The following is a 17,062-nucleotide window of genomic DNA, read 5'->3' on the forward strand; positions in this document are numbered from 1 at the left end:
ATACTTTGCCAGAGTTAAAATGTGCATGTGGTTTGGACGGTGCAGGTGTACCTAACGTTACGTTAAGTTAAAGTACCAATGATTGTCACACACACACTAGGTGTGGTGAAATTTGTCCTCTGCATTTGACCCATCCCCTTGTTCACCCCCTGGAAGGTGAGGGGAGCAGTGAGCAGCAGCGGTGCCACGCCCGGGAATCATTTTTGGTAATTTAACCCCCAATTCCAACCCTTGATGCTGAGTGCCAAGCAGGGAGGTAATGGTTCCCATTTGTATAGTCTTTGGTATGACTCGGCCGGGGTTTGAACCCACAACCTACCAATCTCTAACCACTAGGCCACTGAGCAGGTTGTGCTGTGGCCAGGATGCTTTGACACCTACCTGATTGGCACTTGAAGCTAATATTTGACATTCTTGAGTCACTGCTAAGAGGCGGCGTCGTGTTCAAATATTTGCTGACTGAAATGTGCACTCGTGACCAGGTAGAAGGTGTGTCATCTCCTCTAAATACCATCGACCACGACATCCCCTCGGACGTGGTTGTTAATTGAGTTCATGTCTTATTCTCTGCCGCCGAGTTATTATTTGTGTTGTTCTATTAGGAACAGACATGTGGTCTCACACCAATATCTTCTTGTATGTTTCTGTCCTACCGGACTCTCTGCTCCTCTGCCTTCTTCAGTTGGGTGTCCCTCCTCAGCACCGTCATGATGACGCCCTGCTCCTCCTCCGTCAGGTAGCTCAGGTCGATCATGGTCACCCTTCTTCTACTTACCCGGCGTGGGCAGATGCGCAAAATCAACTTGGGGGCGGGGAGGGGTCACCACAACTCACTGGTGTTCCCTCCTGGAGAAGCAAAGAGCAACACATGTAGTTACCGCAAGGTCCAAAATCGCCTCAATAATCACTTTTAAGATTTTGCGGTGTGCCACAGGTGTCACTCTCAAGGCCACTTCATTGTATTATGACCTGCGATAACCTGGAAATAATGTAATGTTTTCTCTCTTACCAGAAAAAAAAATACATCTACTGCATGCAATTGCATACCTTGTAAACCAGACCTTGGCAAATTAAGGCCCGGGGCCCACATGCGGCCCGTTAAGCTTTTCAGTCTGGCCCGCCGGACATACCTAAATATTTTTTTTAGATATTTAAGATGTGAAGTGTAGCTGCCAATATGATGTCCAGTGATGTTGTCTAATGACCGTAAGTCTTGAACTATACAAAGTATTTCAATGCTTGGAATCTGCACTTTTACATGATATACTAGTGACTATGGTAATCTAATTAGTTACTATGGTCATCTAATTAGTTACTATGGTCATCTAATGAGTTACTATGGTAATCTAAGTCACTGCAGATCAGACGAGGCACCAAGCAGTGTGGGTGGGGAGCATTTCCACAGAGTGTTTCCAGAGCCTGAAATGCGGGTGTTAGGGACAGACGCGGAAGGAGATTTTTACAACAAAGTTCTAAAGCTTAGTGATGTATCAGATGTATCAGATTGTAGGTGTTTTTTTTTGTTTGTTTTTTCGCGTTCATATTTAGCTGTGTTTGTTGCATTTTTGTTGCGTTTTGCTTGATTGTAAAATATGTGGATGGAGAGGGGGTGTGACGTTCATATGTTGTCAATATTCAGTGTTTTATTGGTCATAGTTAATATTGTAAATCCCACATTCTTTATTTTCATGTACATTCTGGGTGTCTCATTCAGTAAAAAATGTAAAATTCCATTCCGTTTAAGGCGGTCTTTCATAACGTTTTTAGCATTCAATCAGACATTATTGTGAGTTTTTGTATTAGTGTTCCTAGATATAGATATACAAGCCCCCAGACACATTTCATTCTCTAAATTTGGCCGCCCCGAGTCAAAATAATTGCCTAGGCCTGTTGTAAACCTTACTATTACACAAACATTTTATTATTATACTTTTCAAACTTTTTTTTATCGAAATAAAAATACTTAAATATGCTCTTTTTTTTTTTCTTTCCCCAAAGCAACTTACCCATCAATTTGTACACTGCAAAAAAGACAATGCATTTTGAGCACCCAGTTTTTTTTACCGCTAAAGAACTGTGACACTGTCTTTCAGTTTACAGTAATAAACCGTAAAACCACTGAACATTTTACGGCAAAAAAAGGGGGCTCACTCGCCCAATAATTTTACTGTAAAAAAACCTGTGGTAGCATTTTTACATTTACAGCGATACGTCGTAAAACAACAACTGTCAATTTTAGGGTAAAAAAAAACAACTAGCAGCTCAGGCTTCATAATTTTACTGTTTAATTTGGGTATGTTTGTACACAATAACGAAAAAGACCAAGAAAAAATATATTTTAATAATAACAACAACAAAAATGAAAAATACCAATGTAATCATTTTAGTATTGATTAAATAACGATACCATACAAGGTATCGATAGTATTAACCACTCCTTCCATTTACAGTAAAACACCGTAAAACAACTGAAAATGTTACTGTAAAAAAATGGTAGCTTAGTGAAGATAATTTTACTGTAAATAACTGAGGTACCGTTTTTTTCCCCATTTACAGCAATACATCGTAAAAACAACAACTATATATTTTACAGTGAAAAACTTGGCAGCTCAGTCTCCAGAAATGTACCCTAAGAAAACCATGTATAGTAAAATGTTTCCATTTACAGTAACACACTGTTCAAACCAGGTCAAATCACCAGATTTACTATGTAAAACATTATATAATAACTAAATCAATCAATCAATATCTGTTGTTAAAAAAATGCACAGGGTATTTGTGTAATAATATCACGAGAAACATTTAACATTTAAACTATCTTTACTCTTCCTAACTATACAACAATTTATTGCAATTATACTTATTTGTATTTATTGTTTATTAGTGTATCATTTGCCTATTTTATGTATTTTCCTATGCTAACAACACAACAATAAATACAGATGTACAAACAATTACGTCAGATTATGTCTTTATGTAAAAAGCAAACTATTATGTAACCGTTAAAACTGAATTTCCGCTAAGTAGGAATTTTTCATTTATGAATCGAATAAAACAGAAAAAATTTATATTTTTGTTAGTTTTTAAATATGTTTTTTTTTAACAATATTAAAGCTCTCTAGACATGAAATAATACCCTGTAATGACCTTTACACTTATTTACACAATATACTAGACATAATAATAGAAAATAATCTCTGATTTATTGCTGTTGATTGGTTTCGAACATTATCGCGATAAATACATTTCCGAAAAGTATGCATAATTAATTATAAATCTAATATTTTCATAGCTAGAGCATAAATACTGTACTTTCTAAATACATTTTCCAACATTATAAGAACCCTCTAGACATGACATAACACTCTTTAATCACTTTTACATTGTAGTGTTGATATTTTTATTTTATTAAACAACTTTTATGCTTGGTTTTATGTTTTTTAAGTTATTCTAAAATACACATTTTATGACTAGTGATGTCATCCAGTCCCCCAGCCCCCTGTCCAAATCACCCAAATGTGTCCTATTTGTTTGTGCTGCAAATTTTTTGTCAAACTTTTACAGTTTTTGTTAATAACGTTTTATAGTTTTTATGTGTTACAATTTATAACAGCCCACGGACTTTGTAAAAAAAATCTCCCCAAACGTGTCCCATTTGGACTCCCTGGACCTCTTTCAGAGATGTGTGAAAATGGAATGTTTTAATATATTTTCTGTAGGAGAACAAACATGACTTAAACCTTCCTAATGGTTAGAAATCCCACTGTTTATATTAAACATGCTTCACTGATGAGAGTATTTGGTAAGCACCGATTTGTCCTACTAATTTCTGCGATCCTTGAACTCACTGTAGTTTGTTTACATGTACAACTTTTTTAATTATATAGCTAAAATAGACACTTACATCATGTGTTGCCTTCATTATAACACTTATATAAGGCTTTTAAAGTAATTTTGATAGTAGGCTAATATAGATAATATAGACACTTACATCATGTGTTGCCTTCATTATAAGACTTATATAAGACTTTTTAAAGTAATTTTGATAGTAGGCTAATATAAGTAATATAGACGCTTACATCACGTGTTGCCTTCATTATAACACTTACATAAGGCTTTTAAAGTCACTTTGATAGTAGGTTTATATAGTTAAAATAGACACTTACATCATGTATTGCCTTCAATATAACACTTATATAAGACTTTTAAAGTCACTTTGATAGTAGGCTTATATAGCTAAAATAGACACTTAAATCATGTGTTGCCTTCATTATAACACTTATATAAGGCTTTTAAAGTCATTTTGATAGTAGGCTAATATAACTAATATAGACACTTACATCATGTGTTGTCTTCATTATAACACTTATATAAGACTTTTAAAGTCATTTTGATAGTAGTCTAATATAGCTAATATAGACACTTACATCATGTGTTGCCTTCATTATAACACTTATATACGGCTTTTAAAGTCATTTTTATAGTAGGCTATTATAGCCAATATAGACACTTACGTCATGTGTTGCCTTCATTATAACACTTGTATAAGGCTGTTAAAGTAATTTTGATAGTAGTCTAATATAGCTAATATGAACACTTACATCATGTGTTGCCTTCATTATAACACTTATATACAGCTTTTAAAGTCCTTTTGATAGTAGGCTATTATAGCTAATATAGACACTTACATCATGTGTTGCCTTCATTATAACACTTATATAAAGCTTATAAAGTCACTTTGATAGTAGGCTTATACAGCTAAAATAGACACATCATGTGTTGCCTTCATTATAACACTTATATAGGGTGTGTCTATATTAGCTTATATAGCTAATATAGACACTTACATCATGTGTTGCCTTCATTATAACACCTGTATAAGGCTTTTAAAGTAATTTTGATAGTAGACTATTATAGCCAATATAGACACTTACGTCATGTGTTGCCTTCATTGTAACACTTATATAAGGCTTTCAAAGTCATTTTGATAGTAGGCTAATACAACTATTATAGACACTTACATCATGTGTTGCCTTCATCTTAACACTTATATAAGGCTTTTAAAGTCACTTTGATAGTAGGCTTACATAGCTAATATAGACACTTATATCATGTGTTGCCTTTATTATAACACGTATATAAGGCTTTTAATTTGTTGCAGCTCCAAACAAATATTTTTTTTGGTCCAATATAGCTCTTTCAACATTTTGCGTTTCCGAACCCTTGTTTATAGGTACGTTTGGCATGGTGGGGGCTGGATGACATCACTAGTCAGAAAAAGTATTTAAAACAACTTAAAAAATTTAAAGGCAAAAAATAAAAAAATTTGCAGCATAAATAATTGGGACAAGTTTGGGGAAATTTTGACAAAGTAGGGGGGTCCAACTTCACACAGGTCAATTATTTAGGGGAGGGAACATTTAAAATTGAGCCTTTTTGTTAAAATGCATGCAAAAAGGAGCCACGTTAGGAAGACAAGAAACAAACCTTTACAGATTGTTCTTTCAACTCTGCAGCAAACAAAAAAAAAAGGGTTACAAAACACGACATGTGTCCAATTAGAGGACAGTCAGTAACACATACTTCACTAACTTGATGATCGTAAAGTCCACACAATTAGCATCTGCCTTCTTTCATGTTCAATTACGACACCAGCAGATTAAAAAGTTGCAGACGGAAATAAGAATACAGCTAAAGTGTCTAATGTGTCCCACAACAACATCTTTGCTTCAAAACCCCCCCATCATTAATAAATGTGGAACATATAATTGCTCGTGAAATAATAATTAATTTGTGCTTTACTGTTCATTGGCATAAAAGTGAACTTCTTCTAATCCATTTATTGTAACTTGGCTGCAAAAAAAACAACAACCCTGCTGGCAGACTTCAAGCGGCTTCAAATATTGACACTGACTTGCAAGAACATTTACAGGAGTGAATATTACGCTGAGTTGTCTTTGTCTGCCAAGGAAACATGAGTGGTTCTCAAACATTTTCCACCAAGTACCACCTCAGAAAACACTTGGCTCTCCAAGTACCACCATAATACAGCAGCCAAAGTATTCATTAAAAACAGAGGTTTTATTTTACAAGTATATTTAATATTTTTGGCCACACAGTTTGAACAGTAACACTGTGTTTGAATATTTAACTAGGTGATTTTTTGCCATACCACTAGATGGAGCCCGCGTACAACCACCACTACCACCTGTGTGAGAATCACTGCCCTATATCAGTGTTTTTCAACCTTTTTTGAGCCAAGGCACATTTTTTGCGTTGAAAGAATGCGGAGGCACACCACCAGCAGAAATCATTAAAAAACGTAATTCAGTAGACAGTAAAAAGTCTTTGTCGCAATTGTCTGATATGACTTTAAACCATAACCAACCATGCATCACTATAGCTCTTGTCTCAAAGTAGGTGTACTGTCACCACCTGCCACATCACGCAAGTTTTTTGCTGTTTTCCTGTGTGTAGTGTTTTAGTTCTTGTCTTGCGCTCCTATTTTGGTGGCTTTTTCTCTTTTTTTGGTATTTTCCTGTAGCAGTTTCATGTCTTCCTTTGAGCAATATTTCCCGCATCTACTTTTGTTTTAGCAATCAAGAATATTTCAGTTGTTTTTATCCTTCTTTGTGGGGACATTGTTGATTGTCATGTCATGTTCGGCTGTACATTGTATTTGCTCCACAGTAAGTCTTTGCTGTTGTCCAGCATTCTTTTTTTGTTTACTTTGTAGCCAGTTCAGTTTTAGTTTTGTTCTACATAGCCTTCCCTAAGCTTCAATGCATTTTCTTAGGGGCACTCACCTTTTGTTTATTTTTGGTTTAAGCATTAGACTTTTTTTCCTGCACGGTGCCTCCCGCTGTTTCCGACATCTACAACACAATTAGCTACCGGCTGCCACCTACTGATATGGAAGAGTATTACACGGTTACTCTGCCGAGCTCTAGACAGCACCAACACTCAACAACACATCATTTGCAGATAATAATTACTGGTTTGCAAAAAATAATTTTAACCCAAATAGGTAAAACTAGATAATCTCCCACGGCACACCAGACTGTATCCCACGGCACACAGTGGTTGAAAAACACTGCCCTATATAATATTGAGTTCCAGATGGCAAAACAAGGTCAAATATTGTGAAAAAGAGAGGTAAAACAAAGTAAAGCTTTGCACACTTCATTAGGGACACAACCTGATGAGATCCGGCTGTGGACAAAATCGTGTCCATTGAACAACATGTTCAATTGTTGTGTTGTGCAATTGCACTTCATTTAGAATAATTTCAAAATAATAGAAAAGTATGATGCACAGACTGTAATAGACTCTTTAAGTAAGTACAAAAAAAGAGTTTACCTCCTCTCTTGGTCTGCTACTGCTGCTGCTGCTGCTGCTGGATGCACTGGACTTCCTCAAGTCTGCAGAAGGAAAGGGGGCAGGACTCTGCAGATGGGTTGGACCAACCTGGACAAGCAAAAGGCACATGATCTTAAGACGGGAAGCTGCTCCTGTACGGAAAGGCACGCCCATGCAAGATCATGCACCTGTGTTGTAATGACAGCCGGGGGCCAGCAGAGGTCCTCATTTAGCTGCAGCAAGCTGATGTTTGGAGCGACCACACAAGGCATCCTTTAGGCCCTTTTTCAACAAGAGTTCAGGAACGTTTAGTTTCTGGAACCTCTGCTTCCTGGATCTATAGGTTCCTGGAGAAGTGTGGTTTGTGTTTCCACCGCATTTCATCAATTAATCAATCAATCAATGTTTATTTATATAGCCCTAAATCACAAGTGTCTCAAAGGGCTGCACAAGCCACAACGACATCCTCGGTACAGAGCCCACATAAGGGCAAGGAAAACTCACCCCAGTGGGACGTCAATTTCATAGTTCTGGGTAGTTTATACAATCAATGGTTTACTATATTTCTATACTGATATCATGTAAATAAAGTTAAAGTTAAAGTACCACTGATTGTCACACACACGTGGTGAAATTACTCTGCATTTGACTCATCCCCTTGTTCCACCCCCTGGGAGGTGAGGGGAGCAGTGGACAGCAGCGGTGGCCCCGCCCAGGAATCATTTTTGGTGATTGAACCCCCAATTCCAACCCTTGATGCTGAGTGCCAAGCAGGGAGGTAATGGGTCCCATTTTTATAGTCTTTGGTAAGACTCGGCCCGGGGTTTGAACTCATGACCGACCGATCTCAGGGTGGTCACTCGAACCACAAGGCCAGTGGTTCTCAACCTTTTTTAAGTGATGTACCCCCTGTGAAAATGTTTTAAATTTAAGTACCCCCTAATCAGAGCAAAGCATTTTTGGTTGAAAAAAAGAGATAAAGAAGTAAAATACAGCACTATGTCATCAGTTTCTGATTTGTTAAATTGTATAACAGTGCAAAATATTGCTCATTTGTAGTGGTCTTTCTTGAACTATTTGGAATAAAAGATGTAAAAATAACTAAAAACTTGTTGAAAAATAAACAAGTGATTCAATTATAAATAAAGATTTCTACACATAGAAGTAATCATCAACTTAAAGTGCCCTCTTTGGGGATTGTAATTGAGATCCATCTGGATTCATGAACTTAATTCTAAACATTTCTTCACAAAAAAATAAATCTTTTACATCAATATTTATGTTATATGTTCACAAAAAATCTAGCTGTCAACACTGAATCTTGCATTGTTGCATTTATTTTCACAGTTCTTTTTGACAGACATTTAAAAAAAATCTCACTTACCCCTTAGCATACCTTCAAGAACCCCCAGGGGTTTGCGTACCCCCATTTGAGAACCACTGCACTCGGACACTGTGCAACAGACTATATTAGGTCACAGTTGTTTTACTAAAAAGTAAGTAATTGAAATACAAAGCAATCACGTACAAAACGATATGATTTATAAAATAAAGTGTACCGAATTGTTCATAAAAAATCAGGCTTTTGTCCGCAATGTCCAACAGTCAGAAAGTCGTCCTCTCAGTAAATGATGAATTCATGAGAGTCAGGCGGTTCCTTTTGGTCCATTTCAGCTGTAAATAGGAATAGATAAATAACAAATGTAAGTGTTTATCTGTAAATATCAATATAAAGTTTAAGTACCACTGATAGTCACACACACACTAGGTGTGGTGACATTACTCTCTGCATTTGACCCATCCCCTTGTTCTAGCCCCTGGGAGGTGAGGGGAGCAGTGAGCTGCAGCTGTGGTCGCGCCCGGGAATCATTTTTGGTGATTTAACCCCCAATTCCAACACTTGATGCTGAGTGCCAAGCAGGGAGGTAATGGCTCCCATTTTTATAGTCTTTGGTATGACTCGGCCGGGGTTTGAACTCACAACCTCCCAGCCTCAGGGTGGACACTCTAACCACAAGGCCACTGAGTAGGAATGTCCGATAATGGCTTTTTGCCGATCTCCGATATTCCGATATTGTCCAACTCTTAATTACCGATACCGATATCAACCGATACCGATACATACAGTCGTGGAATTAACACATTATTATACCTAATTTGGACAACCAGGTATGGTGAAGATAAGGTCCTTTTAAAAAAAAAATAATACAATAAAATAAGATAAATTAATTAAAAACATTTTCTTGAATAAAAAAGACAGTAAAAAATATAAAAGAGTTACATAGAAACTAGTAATTCATGAAAATGAGTAAAATAACTGTTAAAGGTTAGTACTATTAGTGGACCAGCAGCACGCACAATCATGTGTGCTTACGGACTGTATCCCTTGCAGACTGTATTGATATATATTGATATATAATGTAGGAACCAGAAAGAAACAACCTTTTTGTGTGAATGAGTGTGAATGAGGGGGAGGGCGGTTTTTTGGGTTGGTGTACTAATTGTAAGTGTATCTTGTGTTTTTTATGTTGATTTAATAAAAAAAAAAAAAAAAAAAAAAACTATACCGATAATAAAAAAAACGATACCGATAATTTCCGATATTACATTTTAAAGCATGTATCGGCCGATAATACATCTCTACCACTGAGCATATTATAACTAATAAAATATTTATTATACTATAATATATTTAATAAAGGTCTGTGTTTATCTGTAAATAACAATATATAATAATGAACAAATGTCAGTGTTTATCTCACGCCGACAACACAAACCCATCGGCTTCAACGTTAGCTTGTTAGCATTAGCATTCTGTTTACTCGGGTTGAGGCTAAAAACTACACGAACGGAGCGTTACTGACTACTTTTACAACATGTAGGCCCACTTCAAAGTAAACACTGACGATTGGTGTGGATTTGCCAATATATTTTGTCAAGTTACAGTAATCATTCATCCCATATGCTAAAAGGGTCGGGCAAAATGCCCCAAACATGTGAAATAGTTTGAAAATTTCACAAGTAAAATAGGGATTTTTACAAATGTGTTTTGTATTTATCACTGTTCTGGGTAACTCACTCCAATAGTGTTTTATCATTTGAAGTCTGTGTGAGTGAGATGACAAATAAAACTGCATTTTTACAAATGCTTGCTCTATTTCGATGAATGGGCATATGTTTTGACCGAAGTGTGTCATTTTGCAAATAATCTAGGAATTAAGAAAATTGAATATGGTGTCCGGAAAAGTGTGTAAATCCTTTTGAAAAAAGACACACAGTAAGTAAAATTGTGTGTAAGTAAATGGAGAAAACTGTAAGAAAAACACAGCTGCCATCCCTCCAATTTACAATCCAGATTCTATGGCTAAAGACGATGAACCAGAATCAACAGTGATCAGAAGAATCACAAACAAACCTCATCATCTACTCCAAATCTCACAGTATTTACCCATCCAACACACACAGACACACACAAAATATCACAAATCTCCGCCATTCCCTATTCATCCACTTTCCTCAGCTCCCGAAGCGCCATTTTGCTATCTTTAGAATTAAGTTTTTCATTTATAATGATGGCTTGGGCCAGAACATTATTAGGTCTGGCAAGGATGGACATCAGCTCAGTTGGCAGATTAAATTGACTCTAGCTAGAGGGGGATAAGCCCCCAATGTTGCATAATTGAATTAAATCATGCTCACAAATAAAGGGATACAACAAGAGGGAAGAGAGTGTTTGTATAACCAGGCGAGCAATGTAGCGAGGAGAAGAAGCCCTTTAGCCTTGAACAAGTACCTACAAGTAACGGTGTCTTTAAACCCAACATGTAACAACAGAAGACAATGGGAAGAGACAAATGTCCAAATAATGTGGTGTCCAGATTAGGGATGATGTTTGTTAAGAAATTATCGATTTCGATGCTATTATCTAATCCTCTTATCAAACCGATTCCTTATCGATTCTCCTATCGAATCCAGATAGGTTGTTGTATATGGAAAAAAACACAATACTTGGTTTAACAAAAGCTCACTTTTATTTTTTAAGAAAAAAATAAAATAAACAGAGCAAACACTGCCTCGGTCACTCTGGCTGTCATGAATGTCATCATCTGAAATAGAATAACATTAACATTATCTTAATTCACCTCTTGCAAGCACTAGTTTATTAGACAGACCTGCAAACTCTGGAGTGGTGTAGGCTACAAGATACCGTTAACGTTATCAGACATAAAAAAAAAGGCTAACGTTAACGTTACCGTTAGCCACTGACTATGCTTAGGTAACATTAGTCTAGCTAACATTACTGCAGTCCGGGTTGACATAAGAGGTAACGTTATTTTAGCCTAAAGGCTACAAGTGAGCAGAAATGGAAATTAACCGGCAACAGTTAACGTTAGTTACTCACCGGCACTATCACTGGGACTGCAGGTTGAAGCAGAGGAAGTGTGTCGGAGTGTTTTTTCCGGTCCATTGTTGTTGCTGCTTCTGTATCTGCCGCCGAATGACTGAGCCACGTCATTTCCTGTGACACGGGATTCGTTCCCAGGGATTCGAATAAAGAACCAAATATTTTTCTTTACTATAGTGGCTTCGATAACGGGAACCGTTTCTCAAAAAGGGATTTGAATCCATGGAATCAGTTCTTTTCTTATCGAACAATCGGGAGAACCGGTTTTCGAACATCATCCCTAGTCCAGATGTTGGAGTAAACAAGATAGAAGACCCAACAATTAACCACTTTACTTGTCACAGTCATTTAAAGCAACAGATGAAAGGGACACCTATTATCCTTCATTTCAAACCGATGAATAATCCATCAACACATTTATGAGAATGTTATCTGATCTGCTTGCTTATTCCTCTGTGGTTGCAGTGTGGCTCAAAGTTCAACCTGGGCTTAAATAGATCTCGTATGTCCTTTTGTTTGCAAGAAAAGACCCTCTGGCCCGTGTAAGTGAATGTAACAAGCTGTTGTATTCCCCATGTAATAATGTGCGTGTCTGGGTTCAAAGTTGCACTCGTTTGCTGACACTAAAAAATGGCAACAATATTTATTTTAGATATATCAAGGAATTTTTGGGGGGAGGCCAAATACGCATGGTTGTTGCTGGTGGATTCTGTTTCAAGGATAGAGTTTACAACCGAGTGACTCAGAAATGCTGAGGTCACAAGACACAAATAGAAAACATGTGCAACACAACACACACACACACACACACACACACACACACACACACACACACACACACACACACACACACACACACACACACACACACACACACACACACACACACACACACACACACACACAAAGTTAAACGATTTTAGACCTGTGGCTTTGACATGCATTGTTATGAACATTTTAGAGAAGATGGTCATGGCTGGGATATTAAAGCAAACTCAAATGAAATAAGATCCTCTGCAATGTGCATACATAGACCCCATAGAGGTTTTGAGGATACCACTAGAACTCTTATAGATATGCTTTTAAAACATTTGGACAAAAATGGAACCATGCCAGACTTTGACTTTTCTTCAGTTTTTTACCACGATTCAGCCTAATCCCCTGATTAGAAGGTTGACTCAGCACTTTAACTTGACTAACAATTTGATAGGCTGCATCCTTCATTTTTTTAACAAACAGAACCCAGAAAGTCAGGGTCAATGATGCCTCGCTGCCAGGAAAGGTAGTTCTACCAGGTCACCATAAGGTTGGGTGTTGTCTCCTCTGTTTATTTTATCCACAAACATGTGTCAGAGTAGATGTAACAACATATTCACCATTAATTAGTTGCTTATTAACATGAAAATTAGTAACATATTGGCTCTAAATTAGTCATTATTAAGTACTTATTAATGCCTTATTCAACAACCCTAACCCTTACCCTAACCCTCTAACCCTAACCCTAACTGTCAGGTTTAAGCACCGAACTATCTATTAAACAGAACAAGAAGCAAGGAATCAGGCAGAGACAGAGTTAAATTTTGCTCATGCGGAGAACGCATGGAGCTGCACACTCAGTTACAGTCTCACCCTCCGCTCTGAGGTACAGCCCAGGCGCCCCCCATTTTATTCAGGAGTTCCCTAGTTACATCGCTGAGGCTGCTTCTAAAGGGAGGGGTCACACATTATGCAAGCAGCTCAGTAGGCACAATACGTGATTATTCAGAACGGATATGTGATTGCGCCCTGTCTCTGCTTTGTCTGCTTGCTGTTGCCTTATCTTCGTTGAGGTGCTTGAGGTCCGTCCTTGGCTGTTAGCAGGCTGAAAGACAGAAACATCTGCGGCGAGACAACTCCTAACTTGCAGTGGAAGATAGCAGGTTGTGTGCCTTTGTACAAAAAGAAAAGTACAGCTTGAGCACAATAGATAATAACTAGAGCAACGGCCTTTAAGCATAAGAGTTGTGTGATACCTTTTATATAATTATTCTAACACTAACCCTAACCAAATAACTCTAAAGTAAGTCTTTGTTACTTACAATATGTTCCCCTAGTGTCCAAATAACTCTTAATTAAGTCTTTGTTACTTAGAATATGTTCCCCATACTAAAGTGTTACCCAATAATCATATATACTGATGATTCAGTAATTGCCAGTTTGCTAAATGGCGATAAAAGCAGTCACGGTGTAACATTCTGGTCGCTTTAACAAAGGTTGTGTTTCTCAGAATGCAAAGGACAAACAGGAGGCAAAGTTTGAGACACTCGTGATTTAGGGCTACATAAGTAAACATTGATTGCTTGATTGAAAGTGCAGGTAAGAATATTTAAACCTTAAGAGAGGCAAACATGCACAAACAATTGTCATGCCGCTAGGAGCGTGTGACGCTGACAGCAAGCTTAGCCTTAATGGCAAAATAACAAATGTGGCAGCGTCTAGCATGCAGCTAGAGGGCAAACTAAACCAGTGTTTTTCAACCCTTTTTGAGGCAAGGCACATTTTTTTCTTTGAAAAAATCCGGAGGCACACCACCAGCAGAAATCCTTAAAAAATTAAACTCAGTAGACAATAAAAAGTTGCTGTCGCAATTGTTGGATGTGACTTTAAAGCATAACCAAGCATGCATCACTATAGCTCTTGTCTCAAAGTAGGTGTACTGTCACCACCTGTCACATCACACCCTGACTTATTTTGAGTTTTTTTGGTGTTTTTCTGTGTGTAGTGTTTCAGATCCTATTTCGGTGGCTTTTACTGTTTTGTTGGTATTTTCCTGTAGCAGTTTCATGTCTTTCTTTGGGCGCTATTCCCCGCACCTGTTTTGTATTAGCAATCAAGAACATTTAAGTTGTTGCTATCTTTTTTTGTGGGGACATTGTTGATTGTCATGTCATGTTCGGATGTACTTTGTGGAAGACGTCTTTGCTCCACAGTAAGTCTTTGCTGTCGTCCAGCGTTCTGTTTTTGTTTACTTTGTAGTCAGTTCAGTTTTAGTTTAGTTTTGCATAGCCTTCCCTAAGCTTCAATGCATTTCCTTTTGTTTATTTTTGGTTTAAACATTAGATACCTTTTTACCTGAACGTTGCCTCCCGCTGTCGCCTGCATATTGTGATCACGACAAATCATCGTTGTCTCACACGACCTGTTCCCGACATCTACAAAGCAATTAGCTACCGGATGCCACCAACTGATATGGAAGAGAATAACATCGTTACTCTTCCGAGCTCTAGACGGCACCGACACTCAACAACGGCACATTATTTGCGGATTATAATTACTTGTTTGCAAGGTGAAACTACATAATCTCCCACGGCATACCAGACTGTATCTCACGGCACACTGGTGTGCCACGACACAGTGGTTGAAAAACACTGAACTAAACAGATGTGAACCAGGAACGTAACTTGTCGTGTGTAGCATACAATGATCCAGCAACTTAGGCTGGGTAACAACAGAATATAAAGGGGAGTGATTAGGGGCAGCAACAGGTGAGGACACTAATCACTAAACAGAAACAGGAGTGTCTAATCAGTGCACCTGGCAACAAGAAAAGTAAACAGAGGAAGAAGCTCTGAGGACGAAACAGAATACTACACTGCAAATAATAACCAAAACACAAACCAAGACATGACCCGGGACATCGGGTTATGACACACAGCCCAATTATTGGTGATGCTGTATGCTGGTGTGATGAGTCTTACCCTCCAGCTCCATATCAACAACAAAAGACATTGTTAAAGTGACAAGTACATTAATTGCTGCTACTCAGTGGCCTAGTGGTTAGAGTGACCGCCCTGAGATCGGTAGGTCGTGAGTTCAAACCCCGGCCGAGTCTCCCTGCTTGGCACTCAGCATCAAGGGTTGGAATTGGGGGTTAAATCACCAAGAATGATTCCCGGGCGCGGCCACCGCTGCTACCCACTGCTCCCCTCGCCTCCCAGGGGGTGATCAAGGGCAGTGTTGGGTTAGTTACTGAAAACCAGTAACTAGTTACAGTTACTAGTTACTTTATTTCAAAAGTAACTGAGTTACTAACTCAGTTACTTACACCAAAAAGTAATGCGTTACTGTGAAAAGTAACTATTTAGTTACTTATTTTTTTCTCCTTTTTTTAAGGCTCCCATTAATGTCCTTTTAGCCTTCGTTTCAGTACTGTTATTGCACTGGAGAATAATACAATGTGTTGATCAACTTGACATGCATTTGCATCACTGAACTCTGCTAAGCAATGTGCTCTACATACAACACACAAAGACAAAGATATGTTTCAAAGGGCCAATTTATTTCAGGCCACAACAAATTGACAAAACTATTTTAAATAGCTGCAACATAACATACATAAGTAACAAACCGCATAATAACAACATAGCTGTAAAGCTGGCTTCACCCAAGGAAGGCACACATGACATACACAAAGCCTAATCAGGCATTTTTTTTCTCTCAAGGAATTGTGAAATAAAATCATGTATTCAGGAGATCAACACTGTAGTGAAGCCCAGAAGACTCTACACATTTCCCCAGTTTTAGTTTAGAGAAAATGAAAGATTGGCCTGGCCCACTAGCATCCCTCTTTATGTTTGTGAACTTTATAGTCTATACATTTAGAGTGATGTGATAATCAAACACCCTAGAAGTCTAGAATGAAATAGTATATAAGAGAATTGACAGTGTGTACCTTCAATGATGAGCAGAGGCAGAGTTTGGAGTGTTTTCTTTAGCTCGCTTTCCATGTTTATGTACTCACTGTCCAGGTACTTGGAACATGTTTTCTGTGCCATTTGTTGTTTGATGCCGGTATCACGCTATTTAGCTGCCAGAAAACGGGTGACTCCACTGTAGAAATAGCCTGCATGTCTTCTAGCACATACGCTGCAATGGCTCTATCAATGTTGTCCTGGCTAGCAGTCCCTCCGTTAAAATCCTTAGGTGGAGGTGAAGTGGCATCGGAGTCTGTGTCTCTCTTTACTAGCTTCGTCAAAGCATGTTGCTTATGTGGCGTGGCGAAGTTGGGAGAGTGGCCGTGCCAGCAATCTGAGGGTTACTGGTTCAATCCCCACCTTCTACCATCCTAGTCACGTCCGTTGTGTCCTTGAGCAAGACACTTCACCCTTGCTCCTGATGGGTCCTGGTTAGTGCCTTGCATGGCAGCTCCCGCCATCAGTATGTGAATGTGTGTGTGAATGGGTGAATGTGGAAATAGTGTCAAAGCGCTTTGAGTTCCTGAAAAAGGTAGAAAAGCTATACAAGTATAACCCATTTACA

General features: G+C 38.0%; 1 protein-coding gene across 3 annotated transcripts in view; it reads right to left on the reverse strand.

The window, feature by feature from the left end:
• Positions 1-7,416, reverse strand: part of LOC133614777 (uncharacterized) — a 56,656-nt gene extending 49,240 nt beyond the window's left edge. For all 3 annotated transcript variants that reach the window (XM_061973011.1, XM_061973012.2, XM_061973010.2), the window contains exons 1-2: positions 7,360-7,416; positions 654-846 (exon numbers count right to left, since the gene is read on the reverse strand). In XM_061973011.1, the coding sequence (XP_061828995.1) occupies positions 654-754 (101 nt within the window). In that variant the 5' untranslated portion in view covers positions 755-846; positions 7,360-7,416. The remainder of the gene's footprint in view (positions 1-653; positions 847-7,359) is intronic.
• Between the last annotated feature and the right edge of the window lie 9,646 nt (positions 7,417-17,062).

This window comes from Nerophis lumbriciformis, linkage group LG17 (genome assembly GCF_033978685.3).
Source record: "Nerophis lumbriciformis linkage group LG17, RoL_Nlum_v2.1, whole genome shotgun sequence".
NCBI lineage: Eukaryota > Metazoa > Chordata > Actinopteri > Syngnathiformes > Syngnathidae > Nerophis > Nerophis lumbriciformis.